Raw genomic sequence first — 22222 nt, forward strand, 5'->3', positions numbered from 1 at the left:
TCTGTAGTAGCAGTGGTTTGTCACCTCGGATAGACACAGCATTCACCCAATGGAGTGTGTGATTTTGACTGAAGCGATTGTCCCTTATTATGACACTCGTACCACTCACAGACTATCGATCAGTATCAGGTACCCTGTTGTGTCCTCCACCTCTATTATTTCATTTAATCCTTGAGTGAGCTCATCCAGGTAATTGTGAATGAGGAAACTGAGGTTCAGATAATACATAACTTGTCCAAACTAGCTTAAGTCTCATTTCAAAGCTGTGCTCCTAACCATTCTATTACACTGCTCCCTTATAGGAAGGTGTCGGAGAAACTCCTGATAGAAGCATCAATACTTCCTTTTCACCAAGCCTTTGAAGAAGTTGTCCTCTGCATGGCACCCTCGGTATCCTGGGCTCACACTGTGGAGAGCAACTCTGAGTGTCCGGCTAAGGAGCTGTTTGGGAGGATTTAACAAGAGCAGAGTGGAAATGACAGGAAATGGGAAGGGTTCTGGTCTCTCCAGACAAGAAGCTGAGGAGGATGGAGGAGTCAGAAGGGACATCTCCCCTCGCTTTGGAGAAGCCACCCAGACACTAAGCCTAGGGCCACACAGGTCCCTGACTGGCTGGGATGGAGAAGCATATCATTCTCATGGGTTAAAACTATGTAATCAGCAGAGAAATATGCATTAAGATAAGAACATATTCTTTATTCACTCAATGTTTGAGAGACTGTGACAAGAAAGGTGTTTTTGGAAAACTTCAATTTTTGTGGAAAGTAGTTTGGGAAGTAATTATATCACTGTTAATCATTTAGTATCTTTAGTTACTGAGTAGCCAGAGCTGGCAGCTGCCCCACCTCCCCAGTCCTTTTGGGAAGTGTTTGCTCCTTATGCTAATGATTTATTGAGGGGCGGGGGCTCTATCAGCAGCACAGGATAAACACCAGGTGGTTGAAGTGCTTAAGAGTCAGGTAGAGTCCCTAGGAGGCAGGATCCTCTTCCCTCATACAAACCTCTTCAGAAACAGGAGGTATGTCCTCATCAGAAAATCAAGGCCAGTGCCCCATCCTCGTGCTTCTAGGAGGGGATGTGCATGGTTACCTAAAAGAGTGGCTTTTGGATCCAAAGAAGTTGCTTTGTTACAGATCTAAGAACTGCGATCTCCTGCTTTATACAAGTTCAGCCTTTGCTCCACTTTCCCATGGCTCCTCAAATGTTTACTCACCCGGAACTTCATATTCAGGGAAGGTGTCTCAGCTATTTGCAAGAGCTGTGGACGCAACAGGGAAGTTTGAACTCTGCACCCTGACAGATTGTAGCTGTGTTTTACTTGCTCTTACTTCTGAGATGGTCAGTTCAGGTGTGCCACAGCTTCAGGAATGTTCCCTTTAGGAATCTGTAAGCAAAACCTGGAAAGAAACTCATTGCCACCACCGAGTGTGGAGTACGTAGTTGGTGATAAAGCCACCAGAGTCCTAGGATGTTAGGGCAAGAAGTTGGTAAGGTCAGAGGTCTCTGTTCTTTGCCAGTTCCCCAATTCATGGAAAAGAAAACAGGCTCAATTACAGTCTTATTCATCTGGGGAAACCTGAGGCTGATGCTTTTTCCCAGAACACAGCACGAGATTTGGCAGAGTGTGTGAAGTGGGGTGATGGCGTCTCTCCCTTTGTCTTTCCTTCCAAGATGTTACAGGCTCATCTCACTATTCCAAGTAGGCCATATACCTTTACCACTTCTCGCCTTCACTTTTTCTCTAAACATTGTCAGATCACTGATTTACAAATGGAAGGGATACAAAGGGAAAGCAGGAGGGGGGGAGGACAGGCAGCTAGGAAAATGCTAGAGGTTTTATGAAAACCCCACCACCCTGAATACAGCTCATTTTTTTCTGATCTTGGATACTAAACAGCTGTCATGTGCCTGGCTTATGCTGGTTAGCACCAAGGAAACCATAAATCAGGCAGACAGAACCCTCCCTATGTAATGGTCTCTTCAGGAAACAGGAATGGGATAAAGTAGCTAGGAATGAAAGCACTGCCCCCACTGACAGGGAACCAAGCTCTGCACTTCTGCTGGCCAAGCACAGACTACCTTTGTTCCAAAGCGTTGTCGGATGAAACCACGTGGCCTCTTCCCTCAACCACCATGGTTCCAGTAACTTGTAGGCACGAGAATCTCCTAGAAGAGAAGAGGACTAGAGAAATAAAGCTGAGAATATCATGCTCCCTCTAGCAGCCTCAGTCCCTATAAATCCCGCTAAATTGGTTTTAACCTCAGATATTTTCACTCCAGCCAAAGAAGCACTATGCGCAAAGTGGATGGGCCTGTTACTATGGCAATGGTTTCCAGATGATCACCATTACCTGGACCACAACATCTCTCTCTCTCCTTCTCTGAGGGCAATGGAGAAATGGAAGGGACTGAACTCAGCAGAGAATAATTAGAGGCCACAGAGGTCAGCCAAGTGCCAAGGAGCGTGAGATGCTCCTCACCTAAGAATTCTGAAAGCGTGAGTTTAACCCCCATGCTTTCACTCCACAAATGCAAATCTGCAGGGTTTATTTTTAATGAAAACTTTCACTTTTATTCCTTATCATCGACATTAAGACAAAAAATATGAAAATTAAGGTAAGCAAAGAGAAGAAAAAGCACTCATAATTTCTATCATCAAGAGAGGGTCACTTTTAGTGGGTTGGTGTATGTAATCTTACCATTCGACTCTATGTGCTTTTTAAAAAACAACAAAAATGGAATATTATACATGTTGTTTTATAGTGTGCTTTCTCAATGAATACATTTTGACTATCTAAGCCAATAAATGCCTTCATTTTTAATGACTGCCTGGTCTTCAGTGCCATAGATTCACTATATGTTATTTATTCAGGACCTCGCTGTGGGACACAAAGTTTGTGTCTAATTTTTAACTGTTATAAAAAAGTACTGTGATAAAATCTTATTGTATGATCTTATTTCTTTAGGATAAATTTCCAAAATTAAAGTCAAAGATGCATATATATATTTGGATATATATTTTAAAATGGCTATCAACACTCCAATCAGCAGTGTATGTCTGTTTTTTACTCTCACCAGTGCTGAATGTCAGCAGTATTTTCTTCTGGTTTTGACCATGCTCACTGGTGAGCACTTACAAATACAACAACAACAAAATTAACATTAATTTGCATATATAAAGACCCCAAACTGTGCTGGATCTGAGGATCCAAGAGGAACACGCAGTCACCTTTCCTCAAAGATTCTCAGAGAAAGAAAATCAGTAAACACAAAGAATCTGGAATTATCCAGAGTGGGAGTACAGATTTTAAGAAGTTTATATATGGAACGGGGAGAGGGGACACAGAATATATAATAAAATACTGTTCTCAGAATCCTAGTTTTGAGATCCATTAAGAGTACTCTTCTACAGAATTTCTACTAAATGTGAGGCACTGTGCTAAGTAATTACGTAATTTCACAATATCCCTTGAGAAGGGCATTGTTAAACTTTTTATGCAGTTGAACAAACTAAGGCACAGGTTAACTGACTTACCCAAGGCCACATACATCTAGTAAGCTTCTGAGCCGGGAAAAAAAAAAAAAAAATCCATGGAATTCTACCTAGGATTAGACTCACATGACTTTGCAAATTGATGCTATGCTGTCCTAGCAGAGGAGAGAGAGAATCTGAAGATCAGGGAAGAAGCAGTTATGGCGAATTTTGTTTGGAGAAAAGCAATCCCTGTAATCCACAGGGTTGGAAATGGCCCTCTGAGATAGGCCAGTGCTAAGGCTACTGAGGAAGACAGGAGGAGATTTGGTATTGGCTCTTCTTTCCCTCCTCTCACTTCAGACTGTCTTAGAGCTTCTCGAGCTTTAATATTCTTAGGAATACATGAGGGTCTATTAAACGCGGATCCTCAGAGCAAACCCAAGGTTTGGAGGGTCTGGTTCGGAGCACCTGGAGTGAGACTGTGTATTTTTAATCATCAAGAGAGACTGATGTAGCTGGTCCTTAGATCAAGCTTTGGGAATCATAGCAAGTCTACCATGCTGAAATACAGAATCCTGAGATGAATGGCAGATGCCAGCCTCTCTCCTGCCAGGGTGATTCAAAAGAAAGTCCATGGTAGGTGGAAACTGAACCCTTCATACCAATGTGCATTTGCCACTCACGGCTGGGTCATCATCTCTGGGAATAGCAATGGCTTCCCCAGGTCTTGCCAATCCTTTAATGCTTCATATAAAGTAGTGTTTTATTGTAAAGTATTACATCTGTAGTACTTTTTATGTAATTCTTCAACCAAGAGCTGCCTCCCGCTCCTCGCCCTGACCTATGTAGAGGGAGAGTTAGTATTCATTTATCAGTAAACTTTCTCTGGTGCCAAAGGCCAGGGTGAAGAACATAGACTGTGTCAGTTGTGAATGAACCCTCTCATAGCCATTAGCTCACTTTTTCAAGGAAAATTATAAGATTAATTCAACAGGTGATAATAAGTATCATTATTATGACATCAGCGTCATCAATCTTTATTATCATCATCCTCGTGGTCATCAGCACCCTCATCTAATATTGACGAAGTGGCTCTCTTTGCCCAGGCATTGTGCCAAGAACTGGATTTATACAATCTCTTTTAATCCTTAATGTATGTCTTCGGGGATGATCCCATTACAGTTCTACCCTCATTTTATGGATCAGAAGATGAAGACATAGAGGGAGGAAGTAACATGTCCTAGGTCACATGACTAATACGTGGTGGAGTCAGAATCCCAGCCCAGGACATCTGCCTCCACCTAAGTAGTTCTCATGATTCTCATTTTGCTAGAAGAGAGGGATCTTGGGGTTGGGGGTGGGGGGCGGGGTGGGGGTTGGAGTTATGTGACTCGCCTAGAACCATAAAGTTTGTTAGTGGTGTCACTAGATCAATTACCAGGGCCTTGCTGACTCCCTGCCATAGCCCCTTTCTGCTGCTTCTAGATGCTTTGCAACAGATTCTGAAAAGAGAAGGTTTCGGTTAATTAATGACAATGAATAGAAAGCAAGCTGTGGTCCTTAGGGAACTCTGCACTCTCATTTTAGCTCATGGCATGAGTGGTCAGAAGGCTGAGCCTCTCAGAGTGATCCAGGTGTTGGGTGCCATCCATGGCTCCCAGGACAGGTGCTGAGACCCCACTTAGATGTAGACTCTGTTTGGGGGCTAAAAGCCATGATGCCCACCCAATACTAGTTTTGACACTCTTTGCCAGTGTGCTGGTGACTTGGCTTGAAGCTGCTAAACACACTGTAGGTTTCCAGGCTCCCTGGAACATCTCCCATCCACTCAGCATGCAAAGGCTGGGTGCAGGCCTCCAGATTGCCATGGACGAGATCAACTCAGAGCTGGCAGACCTTGGAAACTTCAGCTGGGGCTTCACTTACACCAACTCAGCCTGCAGCGCCAAGGAGTCTCTTGCTATTTTCACTAATCAGGTCCAGAGAGAAAGGATTTCTGCCCCGTTTGGACCAGCATGCCCAGAAGCAGCAGAGGTATACAGCCCTCTAGGAACTCTGGCTGAGTGTCCCTTGGAAGGGGTGGTCTTTAAGATGATGGTACAGACCTGAATAATTTCTTGATAGGGATGGCATTATTATCAATTACTGTGGGACCCGAGTTTCGTTTCTTTGAGATACAATGGGACCATGTAATTAGAAACGTTAATATTCTCTTTTTAAAAAGACTTTCAAATCAATAATTGTTAAGTTCACTCATTAACTTGTTGATGTTCATGAACAAACTTGTTCATTGTTTGGACTTGGTGCTGCATATTGACTCATCATTCAGAAGAAAGTGAATGCTTGGTTTTCAATAGAAAAAATACCGTTTGTGTAGGTTTCCCTTTGGTGTGTATAATAAATTATTCGGTGATGGTAAAAGTAAGTGGGAAAGAATGAGTATGATAGATTGCGATAAGCTAGGGCAAGAAAATGAGAGAAATGAATGACTTGTATTTGTCTGGCTAATGAGATTAGCTTCTGGAAGTCTGGGTATCTTGTGCTCTGAGAGGTATTGATCCAAAGGCTGAAAGATGGAAGAGCATCACCGTTCCCACTCTTAAAAATACTGTAGAACTACTATTAGTGGGTCCTGTTGAATTAAGTTCATGTTTGAATTTGAATCTTATTCTTTTTTGGAATTCCCCATTTGACACGTTTTTTGCTGTCCAAAGCCTACCCTACTCAAATGCCATAGAGCCTTTCTTCATCCCTCTATCTTTACATCTATATCCCTAATTCCCAAATCAGAAGTAATTTCTGACTTTTCTAAACTCCTATAAGTTCGTTGTCTATAAATGAAGGGTATATTTAACTTTAAAGTTATTTGTATATGTCTAAGCTCCTATGATAGATCATAAACTCCTCTAAGAGCAGTGTCTCCAAAGTTCTTTGTAAAACTGTAGGCTCCGAATGAAAAATGGATGAGAAATGAATAAGGAACAAATTAAGAAAAAAGACTAAGAGAGTGGGTGGTAGCTGTGGGTGTGGGCCCTGGAACCATATTGCCTGAATTCCAATCCTGTTCCACTATTTGCTATTTTATGACTTATATCTCTGTGCCCCCATGTGTTCACCTATAAAATGGGGTAATGCTAATACCTACCTCATAAAAATGTTATAAGAATCGAGATGATATATATCAGCTCTTACTAAAGTGTTTGGCACACAGTACACTCTTAATAATGCTCACTATTGTTATTTTTGTTCTCTGAGGTCTTGCATCCTGAAGTTGGATACAAGACATTGTCATCAATATTCAGAAAGATGGCTCCAGTATGACCCATAGAGTCACTGAATTCAAAGTTGATGCAGATACCTAACAATGGGGTTTGAGTGTAGCATAAACTTAATTCTGAAAATACATCCTTTTGATTACTTTCAAGGTTATTGGTTTGCTGGCCTCTGAGTGGAATATCCCCATGTTTGACTTTGTTGGACAAACAGCAAAATGGGAGAGTGACTTCTTGGATGACCCTGTGTGAAACTTGTGCCACCCATGCATGTAACTGGTGATGTGCTCCAGAAAAGTCTCTGGTACCTGGGCTGGAAACACATCGGGATGTTTGGAGGTCACTGCAGGACTTCCTCCTTGGATAGGGTGGATGAATTGTGGCGGGTTGTAGAGAATAGACTCAAATCCCATTTCACCATCACAGCCAGGGTGAGATACACCAATGATGACCCAGCCCTTCTGCAAGAGGATCTTAGGATCCTGTCAGCGATTGCCAGGGGTAAGTAGGAATGAGTCTTCTGTTGCTTATGTTTGGGGAGACAAATAGGAAAAGCAGATAGGAACTCTTCATTTTTTTCTATAGAAAAAAATGGCTGTAGAAAGCAGATGGAAACAGGGTACAAAATTAATGAGACATAAAGGCAATTTTTTTTTGCTCAAATTCACCACTGCCGACAAAAAAAATTTAAAAGCTAAAGTGAAATCTCATATGCTATAGTGTTATGGTGCATTGGATAAGTTCTGAACGTGTCTCCTGTGTGGAACAGCCTCTTGACACCCTCTAGGTGTATGCTCCTGGGAAAACACTTTAACCTCTCTGTGCCTCAAATATTTTATCTGCAAAATGATGATAATCATCCTACCTACTTCACGGAGTGGCGAGGACTGCATAAAGTCATGCCTGTATAGCACTGTGTCTGGACACAGTATTTGGTCAAAGTGTGATAGCAATTATTTTTGTTGTGGCGCTTATAAGACTCTACTTTCTAACATAAAATTAGTAACTGATAACTTTCTGTTCTTCAAATAAGCTAAGCCTTTCTGGTCTTGGCACTTTGGGACTTGCTGATCCCTTGGCCTGGAGTGCCCACCTGCAAATCCATTGTACCCCATGATTCACTTGTATAGTGGCTGACTGTCAGCTACCTGAGGGCAGGGACCTTCTGCCCTGCTCACTGCTGTACTCTGTGCTTAGTGCAGTGCCTGACACATGGCTGGAGCTCAGATAAAGAGGTGATAATTTACCTCTTTCATTTGTGTGCCCTCAAAATGCATGCTGATGTGTTTGGGTGGAAGAAAAGTGCTATGGTCTGCTCCTTTCCCTCTGTTCCAACTCAAGAAGTCTGCATGCTCCTGATTCTAGGGCCTCTGTGGACTCCTCCTGTGTGGCGGAAGGTTAGCAAGCCGATCTGTTGTTCTGAGTCAATTAAGAGGAGAAAATAGAGCACAGGAACGGCTTTGAAGTTTTTTGACTTGTGCTTCAGGAGAGAGCAGCAGTGAAGATTTTCATTCAAAGTAGCAAAGCTGCTACTTTGTACACCACTGGTGGTTGAAGAAGTATACACTCTGGAAATAGTTTAGGCATTCGAGACTCTCTTCTAAAGCTTGCTCAGGGAAAGATAAAGTTCACGTCTCACTTGGAGCAGTTTTAGGCTAGACTTTAAAAAAGGAGTGTGTGCGCGCACGCATGTGTGCACGTGATCACGTGTGATTGGCCGACTCTGTTTTCTCTTGGTGAGTGGGCCTCCCCAGCATAGGCCTAGCAAAACCCAAAGTGGGCCGCCACCACCAGGGTCGCAGCTCTGCACTGCTTGTTTTTGCTCTCCTCCTGGACCCTCTGTCATATTCCCTGACATGGCCTGTCAGCCGGGTTTCCAGGGCTGCTAGGGAGTGGGTTCCGCTTGCAGGAGTTCGAGTTCTGAGTTCCTCTCTGTCTTCCTTGCTGTGTGCAATCTTCTCTCTTTCCAGGAGTCACCGGTCCCGTGTTGGTGGATTCCCAGGGAGAAAGGCGTATGGATTACTCAGTCTGTGCCCTGCAGAAATCCGGAAACGGGTCTCTCTTTCTTCCTGTTCTTCACTATCGCAGCTATCAGAAAGCGATCAGGTACTGGTGGGACATTTCTTCAAGTTTAGCTCATGCTATAGGAAGAGACCTGGGCGGAGTGGGAGGGCTGGGGGTCCTGCTGGGGAGGCCAGTTTGGGATCCACTCCACATTGTCTAGTGCTCTCTGAACTCAAAAAAGGTCAGCTTTGGGCCTTTAAATTGATTTTACCCTTGATTGTGAGTATGGCTTGGCCACTTTAGATTCCAGTTGAGAACACAGCACAATTAACTGTACTTTTACAGGGGCCTGGTCCTCCTCTGAGGCAGGTCACACTGGCCCATGGTCTCAGGCAGAGGCCCTGGCCAGGACTCAGGAATCTCTGGGGAAAAAAAATCTCTGTTTTTGTTCTCTCGGCCATAACAAAGATAAAGCCAAAAGGAAACCTAAAGCTTAATACGATTTCTACTTGCCTCCACCGTCACCACCCCCAGTCCAGATCTGATACGACACTTTCTTCTCTCCTACTCTTATGGAGTTTAAATGTATCAAAACGGGTTGGCCCAGGAAATAAAATAACCATGGCAAACTAGGTCCTCAAGATTGTAGAAACAGGAATTCTCCATGTAGGGGGAGATGCTTTGGCCCGTGAAATGTCAAGGTGCTCTGTAACGAGATTTACCTGCACCGAACACGGGAGAAACTCCCAGTAATGCTGGAGAATTGACACATCATCTTTTAAATCAGAAGTGACATGGTTTAAATCAAAAGATTGAGTCAATTATTCTACCCCGCAGAAAGATATTGCTTTTCCATGAATTAGATTACCTGCAGACTGGATTTGAAGAGTCTAGGTAAGGTGGGAAAATTGGATGGGTCAGCAGACATGTGGATTAAGAGACCAAGGCCTGCTTTTTGAAATGACATGTGTGTTTTATTTGCCTCGGTTGTACCTGAGGCAGAGACAAGTAAAATACATCAAGTGGGCATGGACCTTTAATTCTCTTTTTTTAAAGACCTGTGAGGAATTTCTCCACTATCACTTGGCCCCACAGCTCACTTCCTGAAGGCAGACCTGGCTGTGGATTTTACAATGAGCTCTGTGAAGCTCAGCCTACTTTTATAGGTCAGCGTGGGTGCTTGAGGAAGGTACCTGGGCAGGATTCACTACAGCAGTGCTACTGACATTTTGGGTGGGAAAACCTTCGTGTGTGTGTGTGTGTGTGTGTGTGTGTGTGTGTGTGTGTGTGTGTGGCAGGGGGCAGGGGCTGTTCTTTGTGTTGTAGGCTGCTTAGATGCCAGTGGCTTGCTGGATGCCAGTGACACTCTCTAGCTGTAACAACCTAAAATGTCTGCAGGCATTTTACCAAAATCCCACAGGGAGGCAACATCGCCCGCCTCTCCTGTTGGGAACCTCTGCCCTAGGGGAAACTGGCTCCTGAGATTTGAGGCTCAGGAACTTCATTTCTAAGGTGGTAGAAAGAATGGGGGGGGGGCTGTTACCTGATGCTTGGAAGCCCAGCCCTGGAATGAGATGGATTTTACCTGAGAACACCTTTAAGGAGAGCACATAGTAAATGTTTAATAAAAGGTGGTGGTGATATTAGAAGTTATTTCTCTACGAAGGAACTTTCTGTACAAATGGGGAGGTGAGTGCAGTTGCCATGGGAACCATAGGGGAGGTCAGAAAAGTATTTCTAAAGAAGACAAGTCCAAGAAGTCTCAGTGCGTCTTAACTAGGACTCACGCCTGGGCAGCTTTTGTGGCATCTGCTTGGCAGTGCCAGGATGTGCTCGCTTCTTTTAGGCAGGCCCGAGTAATGACATGTCTCTGCCCTCTAGATGTGACTGCTGTGATTCTCACCACCACCCTCCTGATTACTGCCTTGGGAGCTGCCATCATAGGTCTGATTTTAAAGATGCAGAAGGGAAAACTGCTGAGGCAAAATAAAGACGTTTGGTGGCAAATCCGTTATGACGACATCACTATTCTGCCTCAAAACAAGGTGAGAACACACCTGGCCCAGACATCTTTCCTGCTCACTGCTGGTGATTTGTGGAGGGGACTTCATCTAGGAGCTTATGAGAGCAGAGGCTGACTTGTTTATAAAGTGAGAAGTCTCAAGCCCTGAGTTCTGGTTCTGGGCCTACCATTTCCTCGCTGAATATCTCTGAGAATGTCATTTCCAGGCCTCAGTTACTGAATATTTAAAAATGGTCAGATAGTCTCTCGCGTTCCCTTCAGCTTTATTACCCTGTGGCTGTACAAATTTATATATCCTGCTGAATGTCTTCTGGGAAATACCTAGTCCTTTTCCAAACCACATTAACCCCTTTAATCTGATGACTAAAATAAGGTTCATTTGCTCAATACACATGTGTTGCACATCTACTGCAGACCAACTGTAGTGCAAGGCATGGGGATACACTACAAATGAGATTCTCCAAGAGGTGTCTACAAGGTAAGACAGAAGCCTTGCATGTGAGGAATTAAATGTCGCAGCATCGTGAAGGCTTCAGAGAGGAGGTGACATTTGGGAAGAGTGGGTTCACTTGTGGTGACCAGAAGAGAAATAACACAGGGTATGCCAAGGTGTGGAGTATTCATGGCTGGGAGGGCTGGCACACATTTAATAAGGGTGACATTATTTGATAAGTACATGACATTTACATAACTTCAAAAAGTACTGCCATAACTTGTCTTTACACATATTTTAGCTTGAAATTTTGAAGTGTCTTTTCTTTCTTTCCTTTTTTCTTTTTTTGTTTTGTTTTTGTTATTGCAATCAAACAGTGTAATCTTTGCAAGCATATATTGATTATTCTGGAGCATTTATTGTCTTATCAGAAATGTTTAAACAATCAATGTTCTTTAGATTTAAAAGAGTTGAGTTTATATACTTCAGTAAGAGCTTTTTGTTCTTGGGAGGAGGGCTATGGAGGGAGTGAATGTTACTTTCAGTTCAATTTGTTAACATCCCACAACTAAAATAAATTTTATTTCAAAGATCAGCCAATTTTACAGTTTCAGATAGTACTTGCTCAGGAGTACATGCTACTCAAGTATTAAGAGATTGACAAAATATGTAGATCTACTGTTGAATCAAAATTAATGTACTGAAACAAATGTTTGAATCTTAAATATCGCAAAGCAAAAGGAATTTGTTCTAGAATGTCGTTGCTTGCTAAACAAGCCCCAAATTTAGACCCAGGTATATAGGTTTGTTCTAGACATTTAGGTTAATGGTAAGGATAAAGAATGCATTATGGGTCAAAATCAGACATTCCTTTCATAATGTATCTATCTTGTTCCTGTTACATTGGCTTTATTTTCAGAATTGTAGTTTGTAGAATTAGCTTCCTTTCCTTGGGGTTTATGTATATACTATTATTTAATAAATTAGTTATGACCTTCAAAAAAAAAAATTAAACTGTGACTTGGTAAGTATCAACTCCGGAGGCTTCAACATGCTAAGATCAGGAGATGGGGCTTCATTAATAAGTCATTTCAAATGTCCCTGGGGATTCTGGGGCTCACTGGTCTGATCTTGGGGTGAATAATAGATTAAGGATGCAGGTGTGGTGGGGAGGAATTCTGAGCCCTCTCTTTTCAGTCATAGCAGCTCTGATCTCCCTGGTTTCCATGTTAGGCTCCAGGAGAAACTCTCCTTGAAAAACAGGAATCCTCAGCTTTAAAGACATCTGTAGGGCTGGGGATATTAAACAGGAAGTAACGTGGTTAGATGTTCATTTAGGAAAGTAACTCCGCATCAGGTCACACATCTAGTCAAGGGCCAGAGCCAGAACTTGAATTTGGGTAGTCTGACCCCGCTCTCTTAGCCCTCACACTATCTACGCTGGTGCAGATGCAAGAAGAATGCATGTATCAGCTAAGCACTCATATCACCTCGGGTCAGAGCGATCAGGGTTCGAGTCCTAACTGCCCCATTTATTATCTAGGTGACCTTGGCATTTCTTTTTCTCGTTTATAAAATGCACAGTTCATTCAGTACTTGATCATGCTACTCAGAGTGACTGAATTGTGTCCTGTTTTACAGCCATCCTAGAGAGGCACACCTGTATCAAGAGGGAACAGCAGTGGCTCATGTAGCATGATGATTCCTGGGGACTTCAGCTCCTTTGTCAAGAGCCAGCAGGGGGAAGAGCTCTTTTATGCCCTGATAGGGCTTTACCAGGTACTTCTGAGGGCAAGGTGGCTGCATGAAGGGTTTGATATGTGTCTCTGTTCCATTCTCTGCGTGTCCTTTCTGTAAGGCAGGACATTCTGAATAGGGGGACATTCTCCAAGTAAAAGCCAGGTAGTGCTGTGACTCCAGACTGGTGCTTCTCAACTTTTGTATGCATATGAATCACCTGGGGCTCTTGTTAAAATGCAGATTCCGGTTCGGCAGGTCTGGCGTGGGGCCTGAGACTCTGCATTTTCACTAACAAACTCCTGGCTGATTCCTATACTGGCTTCTACTTTAGACTCAGCTTTATCAAACAGAACACTCTATGAATATGGTAATATTCCAAGTCTGCTCAGTCTAATATGGTAGCTCCTACCATCAGGTGACTATTAAACATTAGTGTGACTGGAGAACTGAATTTTAAATTTTATATACTTTTAATTAATTTAAATTTAATTGGCCCCATGGGGCCAGTGGCTATCTTTTTAGACAGTGTAGTCCTAGAGCACAGATTATGTCATCATTGGCACTTTATTTTTATTTATGTATTTATTTTACTTTATTTATTTTTTTTAGGCGAGGCAACCCTTGGTTGACCTCACAGATTGCAAGGACCTTGTCAGCTTAAAATCCCTTATTTTTTATGCCTACAGCATCTGGTCTTCCTAGGCGGTCTCCCATCCAAGTACTAACCAGGCCTGACCCTGCTTAACTTCCAAGATCAGAGGGGATCGGGCTTGTTCAGGGTGGCGAGGAGGTAGACTCATCATTGGCACTTTAGCACTGATTAATCACTCACGGTATCGATGCTTCTGCAATATAAACAGTGGCAGCTGCTGAAGCCTGCAGAGTAATTCCTACCTGCCCTTTCTTACCCTCTCTTCCACTTGCTGGACCATTATGGCTACCTGTGCTTAGCACTCCTTTGGAAGGTTAAGTTCCCTGGGGGAAAATTTTGTAAAGAAAAGAAAAATCTATTTTTATTTTTTCAAATGGACGTCTTAGGGAGTAAGGGCGGAAAGCTCCAAGTGAGGGAAGACCTGTTCCTTGCTCTAAATTGGGTTTAGCAGAGATTAGAGCCCAATCATTCCCTAGGCAACTAAATCTATTTTTTCTAAATGTTTACTTGACTTTTCAAACTATGAAAAACCTCCTTGGTTATTACCACCCATAAAACCCTAAGGATCTCTATTCATACAAAACTGTATATTGTGATCAACTAGCCATTTAGAGCTGGGAGCCAACAATCTATAGCATATCACTATTGGTTAATCTTCCTAAAATTATCGTCAAATATCATCACTGGGTTCCACATGTCTGTTGTTTGTAAGAAAGTTTCCAAACTCTTTACCAAGGGACTCAAGTCTCTCTACTGCCTAGCCCCAATCTACTTTCAGAAACGTTTTTTCCCCTAGGCCTAAATCCTATAGTCATCTAATTAATTGGTCTTGCTGATTATGCCAAGTATTATGTTTCATCTTCAATGCCATGGCTGCCTTTCTCTTCCCCTCCCCCACTCTGGAACCTTCTTATCCTTCAAGGTTCAGCTGAAGAATCACCTCTTCCTTCATCCCACAGGAATCTCTTTCTTTCTGGAACTCCCATCACAATCCCGAGTACTTTGCAATTAATTCCAACTAAAAGTGGCACATCCTGGCTTGATATTTAATTCCTACTGAGATTTATCTTCTCTTGTGTCCAGATTCTATCCCTTCTTCTATCCAGATCTTTCCAGGTGGTTGTATAATTAATTTTGTGATGATTATCAGTGACTTTCCAAAAGCAGACTCAATATACCGATTGAGGTATATTACCTAACAATAACATATGCCACCTACTGAAAACTTGATATGTGCCAGGCATTGAATTAACAGTGTTAAATATTTTAACTGATTTAATCCTTGAAATAACCCTTTGAGATACATATTAGAAATGGGCTCAGAACTAAGTATCTGACTCTGGACTTACACTATGACCTCAATTCACTATTCCTTTGAATGATAAGAGGATATTATTGTATAATAAAAAGAGTATAGTCTTGGAGTCATTTCAAATTCTGGCTGTACTACCTGCAAATGTATGACCTTAGACAAGTTACCTAACCTTGGGGAGCCTGTCTGGAAAGGAGTTTATTATTTCCACCTTGCAGGGCTGTGATACCTGTTAAACAAGACATTCTGTGTTAACTAGCTGGCTCAGTGCTTGGACACAGGGCTGATCTGGGCAGTGAGGAACTTGGTAATCATAGGCTGGTTTCTATCTGATCCTCCTGCTTCCCTTCCTAGTTCTTTCTGAGTAGAGCTTTTCCTGGATCATCTTGGGTTACGAACATTCCACTTTGTCTCTGGTTCCAGGGAAACCATGTGGCCATCTGCTGTGTTGGTGACCAAGCAGAAGCCTGGATCAGGAAGCCATCTGTGCTGCAGGAAATCTGGCTGGTGAGGCCCCCACCCCCGGGAGGAGATAAAGTGGTGCTGTTCTCTGGCCCTCTGTTGCCAGTTCCCCATTCCCATCTGGGGTGGGAGTGGCCCTAGTCCAAAGGAATAAGGGTGGAAAGCGGCTTTCCTTAACTGGACCTACCTCTACCGTCCCCTGGCAGCCCCTGACTTTAGACTTCAGGCCCTTTGGCCTGACTCAGGCTCCTGAAGCTTAGACTGCCTCCTAGCTTTTCTTTTTTCTCCTTAATTCTCCCTGGCCTTCGTTCTGCCTCTTCATCCTTTGTGTTTGTGATGGCTGCTCACTTCCCTTGAACCTGGTCCTTGGAGGGAGTCAGGTTCATGGGATCTGACTTCTTGCTCTGAATCTATGATCTGTCGTGACTCACATACTGGCATTGACAGCCATAAACACCAGGGCTGGTCTATTTACTGTGAGGTGACTTTAGTTAATCTCCATGGCTAAGGTTAGACTTTGATCACTCCTCTGGTTTATTTGCTGGAGGCAGACTGCCTGGATTTGCCTCCCAACTTTGCCACTAATAAATTGTATGATCTTTGACATGTTACTTTACCTTTTGAGCATCAGTTTCCTCATCTGTAAAATGCGAGCATCACGGTTCTTATCTCACAGGCTCTTTGTGAGAATTAACTGAAAGTCTATAAAGCACACAGCATAGTCTCTAGCATAGAAGACATATTACAATCATAAGCTATTATTCCCATTATTATTTTCAGGTGTATGAATTAAGGTATGAAAACATTGTTCCCTTCTTTGGTATTTGCACAAAACCACCCAACACCTGCATCATCACCCAGTATTGCAAAAAAGGAAGTCTTAAGGTAAGCGAAACAGCACATCTTACCTTAGGTTTGATTAGCAGCAGCTAGTAAAGAACCTTATCAATGCTTTTGCCCCTTCATCCAATAACAGTTAATTGCAAGACCTGAATTATCTCATTGGACAGCTGTGGAGCTGCTTTCCTTTGTTCTGAGTGGATACCATCTCTGAGCTTGGTTTTATCCCTTAAGCTGTCACAGCTACTCCTAAATTGCATTTCTGGGCCCATCCTACCTACAGTGTGTGACCATCAGCTTTATGTCAAGAGCAAGAAAAAGTTCGTAAAACTCAAGACTGCGTAACTTTCTCAATATTGAATCACGTTTGTGGTCTTTCCTAGGGAAAATACCCAATTACTAGATTTAGAGTGCTCTGTCTCAGGTTGTGTTAGTTTTGGACAAAACTACCTAGTGTATTAGAACCAAATTCATTCCACATATGAAGCTCACTGTGCTTCAGGTTGAATCACTGGTGATATTTTGAATAACTGTGTTTTTCAGGATGTTTTGAGAAACTCAGATAATGAATTGGATTGGATATTCAAATTCTCATTGGCGTATGACATAGTCAATGTGAGTATAACATAAACTTATTTAAAGAACAGATACCATAGTGCTTTTGAGTTGTTCTGTGTAGTGGATTAAAATCGAACTGCAATCTTTCCAGAAAATTCTGGTTCTCCTCAGACCTTCACTTCCAAAATCTACCACTTCAGATTGTCCATCCTTTTCTCTCTCCCTGATCTCAAGTAAATATAAGAGAGTAAAGTATTTGACACTAAAGTTGGAAGGCATGCTACCTTTACCCAATCAGGAAAGAGTAAGGTATTTACATTTTAGGGTGGAACTTTTTACCCCAAAGAAAATCTAATTACTAAACCATAAAGTGGGCTGGAGAAAGGAATTCCTAATATCTCTTTCTTTTCCCTAGTCCTAGATTCCTTTCCCCAGAAAATGGGATCAGTGCCACAACAACCACAAAACTGTTACACAAGAGATATAGATCTGTGAAGGTATATAAATAAGCAGGCAGAATCTTTATTTTGGGCAAAGAGGGCTATGGTGGTTGCAAAAAAGGGAAGAAAAATAACGACAATAATAATAATTACTCATATATTTAGTGCTTACTTTGGCCCCAAACTTTCTAGCACTCTGTATATATTAATTTACTTAATGGTCATAACGAAAAGTAAGGTAGAGCTGTTATTACCCCTACTTCACAGATGGAAGGTAACTCAGGTGGGCCATGTCAGTGTGAACCAGCATCCTGAGGCTGATGTCCTCAACCTGGACTAAAATACACCTGCTCTTCCTACACTCACTGCATCTGTTTTTACCATAAGAGGGGGTCAAGCAACTGACTTGGGAGGGGGTTCTGGTGAGGAAGCCCCTCAGACTGACACATGAGCAGCCGGGCAAGGGCTGGTTATCATCTATCAATCGACAGTCCATCTTCTATCAACCAGCCAGTAGTGTGGTGCGAGATTCAGCCCGGGTGTGGTGAGGGACACAATGGTAAAACATGAACTCTGTCATTCTGGAGCATAGGGACAGTGACTCATTGAGTGACTTTAAATTTTTGATCCCCTCTCTGGACTTCAGCCTCCATGTAGGTTTAATAGATAAAGTTGGCCTGATTGGCATTTCTTTGTTTCTGAGAAGCTGAATCTTGATGGCCTTGTGAGACTTTGACTTTCTAGGCCTTAGTGGGAAGCCAGCATGTCGTAACCAAGCAAGTTAGACAAACAGAAACCTTGTGATTGCGTCTCCAGGGACAACTCTGGACGACCACTGTGATTATTTCGGTACATTTTACTGAGCATCGGTTAATGGTTTGTCTTACTCTAGGCACTTTTGTAGGAAGACAAGGACTTGTTTCCAAATTTAAATGACTTAAAATCTAACTAGAGAGAAAAATTAAAAAAACAGGAAATGTACATATAAAATCATTTAAATGGCTGTGGTACAGTTACAGAGTAGGAGAATCTGAGGTGGCTTCCTCTCCTACTCTGGGCTCCTCTCTCCTTCCCTTCAACCACTTTCCCCTTCCCTTCTCGGCAAGCCCAGGAAAGTATCTAGACTTCCAACAATCTGTCTCTTGCCTCATTCAAAAACAGTTGACATCATTTATAATGGATGCGAAGAGAAAGCTAGTAAATTCTCACCAAGGTATGAACACCCAATAGATTTAGGTTTTTCAGTGTGGGCATTTGGCTTTCAAGAAGCATTAAGCCAGAGGTCCCCAACCTTTTTGACCCTAAGGGTGCTCCTATGAGAATCTAATGCCTGATGATCTGAGATGGAGCTGAGGCGGCGATGCTAGTGCTGGGGAGTGGCTGCAAATACAGATGAAACTTTGCTTGCTCACCTGCCACTCACCTGCCGTGTGGCCTGGTCACTAACAGGCCACGGTCTGGTACCGGTCCATGCCTGGGGGTTGGGGACCTCTGCATTTAAGCTAAAGGATTCTCTAAAGAAATTCTGGGGTAGGTGAGAATGACAAAGGGGAAAATCTCCCCAGTGGTTATCAGCTACTCTAGGTCACTGAGTGTGTCCCCTGCTCCATGCCAGAAAGACAGCTTGACTCCCTGCTTTGGAAGGGTCACTGCCTCTTGAAATGGAGTGTGCACATCATGAGACTGGGTAAGGAAGTCACAGTGAGCCAGGTCAAGGCACATTTAGGCCCTGCCAGCGTTCCTTAAAAGGAACTCAGAGTAACAGAAACTTCACAGCAGCCTCTACAAGCTTTGCCATGGTGACATTGAATGAACCTGGGAACTGAGCCAGGCTCCATGGGTGAGCTCGCCCTTCTGCCCGTCACATATTAATCATAAAAATGATTCCTCTCCTGATGTCTATTTGATCAGAACTTCCTCTATACCAGGTAGCGGAGAGATTCTGAGATGACACAGACTTTTCAAGATAGCAAAAGTGTATTGATCGAGCGCCTAATTGTGGTCCAACCTGCTTCTGGGCATGGAGGGCACATAGGAGGAATAAGGCTCATTTTCCTGTCCCCAAAGAGTTCGACCCAGTGGGGACAGCCTGGGAAGCAACTTTGGAGAGTATAATACTCTTCTTGAGTTAGAGATGAGCCTTTATTTATAAGTAAGAGAATTCTCGATGGATTAAGAGGGCGAAGGACAGTTTGGCACAGAAGTTGTCTTAAGGATTTGAACCCTGGCTGTGCTACTTACCGACCAGGTGACCTTAACTACCCTGAAACTCAGTTTCCCCATGAATAAGATAAAGGTAATGGCAGCACCTACCTCACATGGTTGTTATAAGGAATAATTATGTAACTTGCTTAGCACTGTGCCTACCCCAGCACGGGCATCCAATAAATGTTAATTGTTAGTATTAGTAGGGATAGCAGTATTACTGTTATCAAAGATAACTCCATTACTAATACTAATAAACATATACTTTCTTATTTCATCCCCTGACAGTCCTACGGGATAAGTCTGCACTATCCAAATAGAATAGCTAGGTCGAGGCACATTTAGGCCCTGCCAGCCACCTGTGACTATTGTACAGTGACAATGTGACTAGTCCACATTGAAATGTGCTGTGTCAAAAACAAAAAAAAATTTCTAATATTTTTATGTTGATCACATGTTAAAATGATAAGATTTTTTAAATACATTGGGTTAAATAAAAGAGATTATTAAAATTAATTGTACCTGTTTAATGAAAAAATGAAAAATTATCCATGTGGCTTGTATTATGTTTCGCTTGAACCGTGCTCTAAGTAATTAGCAATTAACTTCGTTATTAATTCATCAACTCCAATATTAACATTAATGTTTGCTTCATTCCAAGGAAAAAAAAAAAATGAGGTTTAGCAAGGTAAAATAACCTGCCCAACTGATAAGAGGCAGAATGAAGCTTGCAGCCAGTCTGTCTCCATAGGCTGAGTCTTTCTTCTATGCTATGCTTCTTCCTCGCCAAGTATGAGAGAGCACAGATGTGGGATATAGAGACAGGAGCTCTGTGGACCACCTCCGACTTTCTAGTAGGGAAATAAGTGCAACCCGCAGAAGAGCAGGTGATAGAATTACCAAAAGGCAGGACATCTGGCACGCAAATGGTGCATCTCTCATGGTTCTGTTTGTTCTCTGATAATATGTATGCAGTTACACATGTCCATAGATAGAAAAGCAATAACAAAGAGATAAGTCCTATGTCCTAAAGAGGACTACATATATAGAATTTTCCGAGTGTCCCCAAACAGGTCACTTATGCCCTAATAGAATGAACTCTGCTAATATCCCTGGGTGTCAGGGGCGGGGGGCGCGGTTCGGCGGCATCCAGAATGTAAAATGTCTCAGGCTTGGGGTGGGCTGGCACTAGCAAGGAAAGGGACGGCCACGTGTGTCAGGGGCAGGCCAGCAGCATGGAGGGGTCCTCGTGAGGTCAGGGAGAACTCTGGATTCGACACAGTTCTCCCGAGATTTCAAGATCAGACCTGGCCAGTTGGATCCTCCCTGGAGAAATTCTAGAGACAGCCCCGGCCAGGCTCGTCCACGTCCAGTTGAGTGGGTTGCATTTCCAAAATGAGATTCATCTCAGGAAACAAACAAGCCGCATTGATAAAGAAACATGACTTCCCGATTTTTTGAGGGGTGTGGGGTGGGTGCAAGCACGGTGTATCCACTGGCCTGTGTTAGCCTATATTTCTAATGCAGTATTGGCTCAGGGCTGTGGCTCACACAGGGCAGTGACTCAGCCTGTCATCACTACTGGAGGAAAAGGTGAGTCCCTGCACTAGTGTTCTTTTATAAAAGTATTGGGAGAATAGGTGGACTTTGACACACCTTATTCCTCCTCCTCTGCAATTACCTAGGACACCGGAAGCAGTAAAATCTAGTGGTTTAGAAGTGGCCGTGCTTCCAAGGCAAGCCAGCCTGGGCTTATGTCCCGGCTCTGCCCCTGCTCCTTGGGAGCAGTTTAAAATCCCGAGTGTCCTGGTTATGAAACAGAGAATGAGAATATTAACCTACCTCCGGAAAAGCTAAATGTGGTAACATGTTTAAGGTACCCTGTTCCCAGCACTTCAGTGTGCAGAGCAAAGTAAGTCTCAAAAAAGTTTTCTTGTTATTGATTTGTTATCACGAATCCATGTTACAGTATGGATGTCCACGGAACCTTGTGGCTAAAGTGAGATTCTTAATCACTTCTCACTCTCTGCCCTTCATAGATTTCTTTTATCAGCAAAGGGGAAGTTGAGTCATCGGTCAAGGGGGCGGACTCGGAAATCTAACCGCAGAATTCCCAGCCCAGCTCCCCCGCTGGCCAGCTGTGTGACCTGGCCCGGGTTTATGTCTCTGGTTTTTTTTTTCCTTTTCTCATCCATAAAATGTGGTTGACAATAATACCATCCACCGCCACTGGGTCATTAGGGTTATATGAGTCAGTTTAAGTAAGGAACTTAGGTCGGAACCTGGCATAAGGCTAGCACTCTAAACTTAGAAAAGAAAAAGTCCTCGAGAGAATCGACCTTGTGAGAGAGGCTTTGTCATTTTTGCTTTGGCCTAGAAACCTCTTTGTTGAGGCAGGCGCGAGGAGGCCCAGGCTGCCCAGATGGCGCAGGTAAAATGGCTCCGTGACAACCCTAAACCTGGAACATACCAAGGCTGTCAGTTTCCTACCAGCTTCTAAACAAAGTATTCTGAAAATGAATGATTCAGGAATTCAGATTAAAGACAGAGAGAGACTTTGTGTCAGTATTTTAATTCCAAGAAACTGGAAATATCGAGTAACTATTACTTAAATGCTTTCTCCTGAAGCCATCGAGGAAGGTAGGCAAATAAAAAAACAAAGCAACAAAGAATGCCACCCCGCCGGACTGTTATGCTCGGCTTCTGAAATGCAGTCTGCCTTTCCCCCTTAACCTTCATTCTAGGTCTGTCCTTGGAAAGAGTAAGAAATACAAACATCTGTCTCTCAAATCACGTTTCAGATACG

At 43.0% G+C, this 22222-nt stretch overlaps 1 protein-coding gene and 1 pseudogene across 1 annotated transcript in view; one reads left to right on the forward strand and one right to left on the reverse strand.

Moving 5' to 3' along the window:
* The first annotated feature begins 5125 nt into the window (after positions 1-5125).
* LOC102881321 (guanylate cyclase 2G-like) overlaps positions 5126-22222 on the forward strand; it is a 28718-nt gene continuing 11621 nt past the window's right edge. Inside the window, 11 exon segments of the mRNA XM_006920944.1 lie at positions 5126-5509; positions 6901-6988; positions 6991-7248; positions 8718-8853; positions 9808-9923; positions 10512-10520; positions 10633-10796; positions 12849-12986; positions 15335-15418; positions 16154-16258; positions 16757-16828. Of these exon segments, the coding sequence (XP_006921006.1) occupies positions 5126-5509; positions 6901-6988; positions 6991-7248; positions 8718-8853; positions 9808-9923; positions 10512-10520; positions 10633-10796; positions 12849-12986; positions 15335-15418; positions 16154-16258; positions 16757-16828 (1554 nt within the window).
* Positions 13625-13743, reverse strand: LOC112470160 (annotated as a pseudogene).

Source organism: Pteropus alecto, unplaced genomic scaffold (genome assembly GCF_000325575.1).
Source record: "Pteropus alecto unplaced genomic scaffold, ASM32557v1 scaffold177, whole genome shotgun sequence".
Classification (NCBI taxonomy): Eukaryota; Metazoa; Chordata; class Mammalia; order Chiroptera; family Pteropodidae; genus Pteropus; species Pteropus alecto.